This window comes from Primulina huaijiensis, unplaced genomic scaffold (genome assembly GCF_012295235.1).
Source record: "Primulina huaijiensis isolate GDHJ02 unplaced genomic scaffold, ASM1229523v2 scaffold207996, whole genome shotgun sequence".
Taxonomy (NCBI): Eukaryota; Viridiplantae; Streptophyta; class Magnoliopsida; order Lamiales; family Gesneriaceae; genus Primulina; species Primulina huaijiensis.
This window is the reverse complement of record NW_027355090.1, coordinates 542-4,730: the sequence shown is the minus strand read 5'-3', so window position 1 is coordinate 4,730 and position 4,189 is coordinate 542. Positions and strand designations below refer to the sequence as shown.

At 32.9% G+C, this 4,189-nt stretch overlaps 1 protein-coding gene across 1 annotated transcript; it reads left to right on the top strand.

Annotated features, from left to right (window-relative positions):
• Window positions 1–162: 162 nt before the first annotated feature.
• LOC140966794 (uncharacterized) lies at window positions 163–1,025 on the top strand. Its single transcript, XM_073427056.1, has 2 exons — window positions 163–326; window positions 472–1,025. Exons 1-2 carry the CDS (start codon window positions 212–214, stop codon window positions 735–737), a joined length of 381 nt encoding a protein of 126 aa, XP_073283157.1. The 5' UTR covers window positions 163–211; the 3' UTR covers window positions 738–1,025.
• The last annotated feature ends 3,164 nt before the right edge of the window (window positions 1,026–4,189 follow it).

Sequence of the window (4,189 nt, the reverse complement as noted above, 5' to 3'; positions counted from 1 at the left end):
TTCGTTAAAGGATTGTATTTAATCAAGATATATATCGCTGACTTGTTATAATGGAAGACTACTACTCTCTAACAACCAACTAAATTAGGGGCCTAGTCTTAAATAGTGGCATCCCAATTTTATATGATCTTAGAGTATAAATAGAGATCCGAATGTGCCAACATTTTCAACCAAAACTTAAATAAATATAAATATTAAATTACTTTCAAATATGAGTTTAAAGTCAATTTTCTTTCTTGGCTTCCTCTTGGCTACATATCTTCATTTTCCCTCTCAAATGGCGGCTGCTAGAGAATTGGCTGAGACTTCAAACACACTGGACACATGTAAGCATCATATCCATATATTATTATTATTATTATTATTATTATGAAATTGTTTTTGGACATATTGAAGATGCCGGATCATGTAATTAATGGTTGGATAAAAATTGGAAAATAATAATAATAATATATATTGCCTATTTTTCAGCAAATAATAAAGATGAGTTGACAAACGGGGTTGGTGAAGCAAAATATCCCGGTGGTGGATATGGAGGGTATCCCGGTGGTGGATATGGAGGATATCCCGGTGGTGGCTATGGAGGGTATCCCGGTGGTGGATATGGAGGATATCCAGGAGGTGGTTACGGTGGATATCCCAGAGGTGGTTACGGAGGCTACCCTGGTGGTGGATACGGAGGCTATCCTGGTGGAGGTTATGGTGGTAGACGCCGTTGTGGACCTTATGGCTGTTGAGGTCGTCGGAGCTACTATGGGGGTTGCAGGTGTTGTTGCTATGCCAATGAAGCTGCAGACGTTGATAGGAACATTACTACAAGGATTAATTCTTGGAGTAGTGTATCGTTATATATATAAGTGAACAAATTAAAATATTTGTAGTGTGATAATAAATATATCTTTATCAAATAAAATGGACTAGCTAGGAAAATAGTATGGCCCCTACGTACTTTCCTGTAATATATATATATACTTGCAGTTTGAGCTTGAAAGTTTGCGAATATATAATATAGTTAATTACATGTCTCTCTCTTTTTGTTTAAGGAAATTTCCATTTACTTTATAATAAAAGAGTACGTTTGAAAATCTTTAATATTATCGTGCTACTAATTACTGATGAGATTTGCTGAAGAAAATGTAATTTATAAACACATTTTTTGGACCTTATGATCATTTGGTAGAAGATGCTTGGAGATTAATAAATCGTTTCATATTTTGATAATACTTAAATTGGTGAAGACATTAGAGAAACTTGATTTGGAAAGAAGGAAAATTGAAAGGGAAAAACTCCATATTAGTAGTCTCTTTGGTCGAAGATTCAAGCTCCATTTTTTAGGTCTGAATTTTACAATTTAATAAAAGAAACAAACACAACTGAACAAGTTAATTCGTTTATTTGTATAAACTAAAATAAAATATAATATACTAGTACTAGCTTGCAAGTGGTTCACAAACAATATGTCTGAACATGTTGATATCAATTCTCAATTCAAGTTCAATATATAATTTCAATGAATTTTCATGACAGTCAGACCTGTCCATCTTTTTTTAAAAAAATAAAAAAATCAAACTTCATCAAATAATCAGTTAGGTTTATTAATTCGGACAATATTTGGGTTGGTATATGTTTTCTAAATTTTATAGTTTTAAAAAATATCGATTGTATTATCTTTTTAGGATAATTTTTTTTCCTTTTAGCTCATGTTTTTTGCTTCATTTCATTTTTTTTTCTTCCGTATTCTAAGACCAAAAACAAAATCGTGCTAATTGGACTAATTCCAAATCCAATTAAAATGGTTGGGCTAATTGAATGTTTGGGGCTATGAACGAAATGAATAAAGTGTGATAAATAAAAACATGGATGAATAATATTTGTTTTTTTATGTTTTTAATTTTGTAACATTGTTTCATTTACTGATATATATTGTCTTAAATTAAATACCCTTTCTGGCCAATTGCACACAATTAAGTAGTATTCTAAAAACATGTCATTTCTTTGGATATTGAGCAAAAAATTTTACGTGATATGAAATCATTCATGTTAGAGGTAATATTTCCGCCCAAAATAAAATATCGGCTTATTTTTAGTATTAATATATTAAATAAATGCATTTATAGACAGATTTTAAGACAATTTAGTATATGTATCATTTGGAAAATTTTTATAAAGAACAATCTATCAGAAAAAAAATCAAAACAAAATATTACTTTACACGATGACACGATTTTTAGAATAAACAAAATATTACTTTACACGATGATACGATTTTTAAAATAAAACATGTCGTAATATGTTTCTTATATCATGTGGATCATATACTCATCACATGGAATGTGAGTGATGTCTCATCATAGATGAGATGAATTGAATTGAATAAAAAAATAAATAAAAAATAATGACTTCGTCTAACATATGAAACGACGGATACTGCTTATTATTAAAATAAGCATTTGGAGAAGAAAACTGGAATGTGGGGTATGAGGTGTAGATTTGAGTGTTTTGGTTCGAAAAGTGAAAATCATGTACCTCTAGGGGTGAAAGTGCATTTTATTGGAATCGCGTTCTATTCTTTTTCCATTTTCCTTTTCTTATTCTATTCTTTTCTACTCTCCTTTTAATATTCTTTCCAACTTTTGTCTTTATTTATCAGTTTTCTCTAGAAAAAACCCTTCTCGAGGATTTTTCCTTCCCAATTTCCCTTTCTCCGTTCGGATCTCGAGCTCTTCCGCCGTTTTATGAGAGTACTTGCGCGGCGGAGGTAGTGGTTGTTTAGATCACGAGACATGCTCTCGTTACAGAGCGATCCGCGGCAGTACAGCCGGAGTCTGCAACAGGTACAACGGCAGCAGCAACAGACGCAGGTGGTGTCTAGGGCTCCTTACAATGTCGCCGCAGATCATCACAGAGACCATCCATCTCTGTCTTTTCCCTCCGGGGTTAACGTCAAGCCGGAGCTTTCGAGTGAAGGTTCGATTTTATTCAGTTTTGTGATTTTGGTATTACGTTTTGCTTCTTCTTCTTCTTGTTGTTTTTTTGCCTTGCAGGCAATAAGAATTAGGGTTTTTAGTGTTTGATGAGCTTTATTTTGTGATTTGTGGAATTATGAGTCTTTTCGAGAAATTTAAAAGTTCCCATTTTCAAATATTTGTTAACTGAATTCAGGGAAAATATAAAACTTAAAAAAGCTTTGGGATGTTTTGTTGGCTAACCTAATATTTGGTTTTGAATGTTGGTATTGCTCCAACCATTTTTTTTAACCCGGGGAACAAAATTTCTTGACTTAAAGCATTTTATGCCATAAGCCTTCTTACTAATACCGAGAGCTATTCAAATCTATAAAATTATGCAGCCCCTAAAGTGCAAGCTTTTTTTGTTTCTTAAGATTCTGCTGCTATTCAATCCGATGCGTGTTCTATCTCAAGTCGTTCAATGATACAATTACACTGTCTCTATGAATTAGCTTTAGTCATGGGATTCCTTATTTTCAATCCAACTGCCAAAAATTATAAATTGGAATATCTCACGTCAACTACTGAATCATATGCTACATATTGCTGTTAGGGGCAATGAAAAGACTACGCTTGAAACAATTACGGGTGGGGGACAAAATTATCTCTAGAGAACTGAAAGGACTTTGAAGAGGAAGAGAATAATTATTTATTTCAAGAAAATGTGGGAATAAAATTTAATTCTAAATGCACAAACGCTTCTAAATAAATGTCCTTTTTTAATTATGTATGTAGATCTATAAATATTTTGCTGAAAACATTTCTAGAAATCTATTATGTCGATGTGTAGCTTGACTAGTTATCTATCCAGAAGGACCAGAACCATTTTTTGACCCAAATTGATGGCTTAGGTTTTACAAAGAGCAAAATAAGTTTTATTGCCACCCATGTCTATTGGGTGTGAATAAGAAGTCCTCGTGGTGGGAGGCTGGAGCATGCCTAGGATCTTCTAAGCATCAGTTATGGATTTTAATGGAATAACAAAGTTAATACATGGATTATGGTTCAATATTCCCGAGAAATCACATTAACTTACAGTAAGTTTATTGCAGTTGGGGAACTAAACCTTCCAACGCATGGATGTATAAATCATTGTCCCAGGACTCCCAACTCTTATTCTGTGTGAAAATGTGGATTTGCAGCTGCTTGTTATCTCAATCTTACCAATGGATGAGTAATTG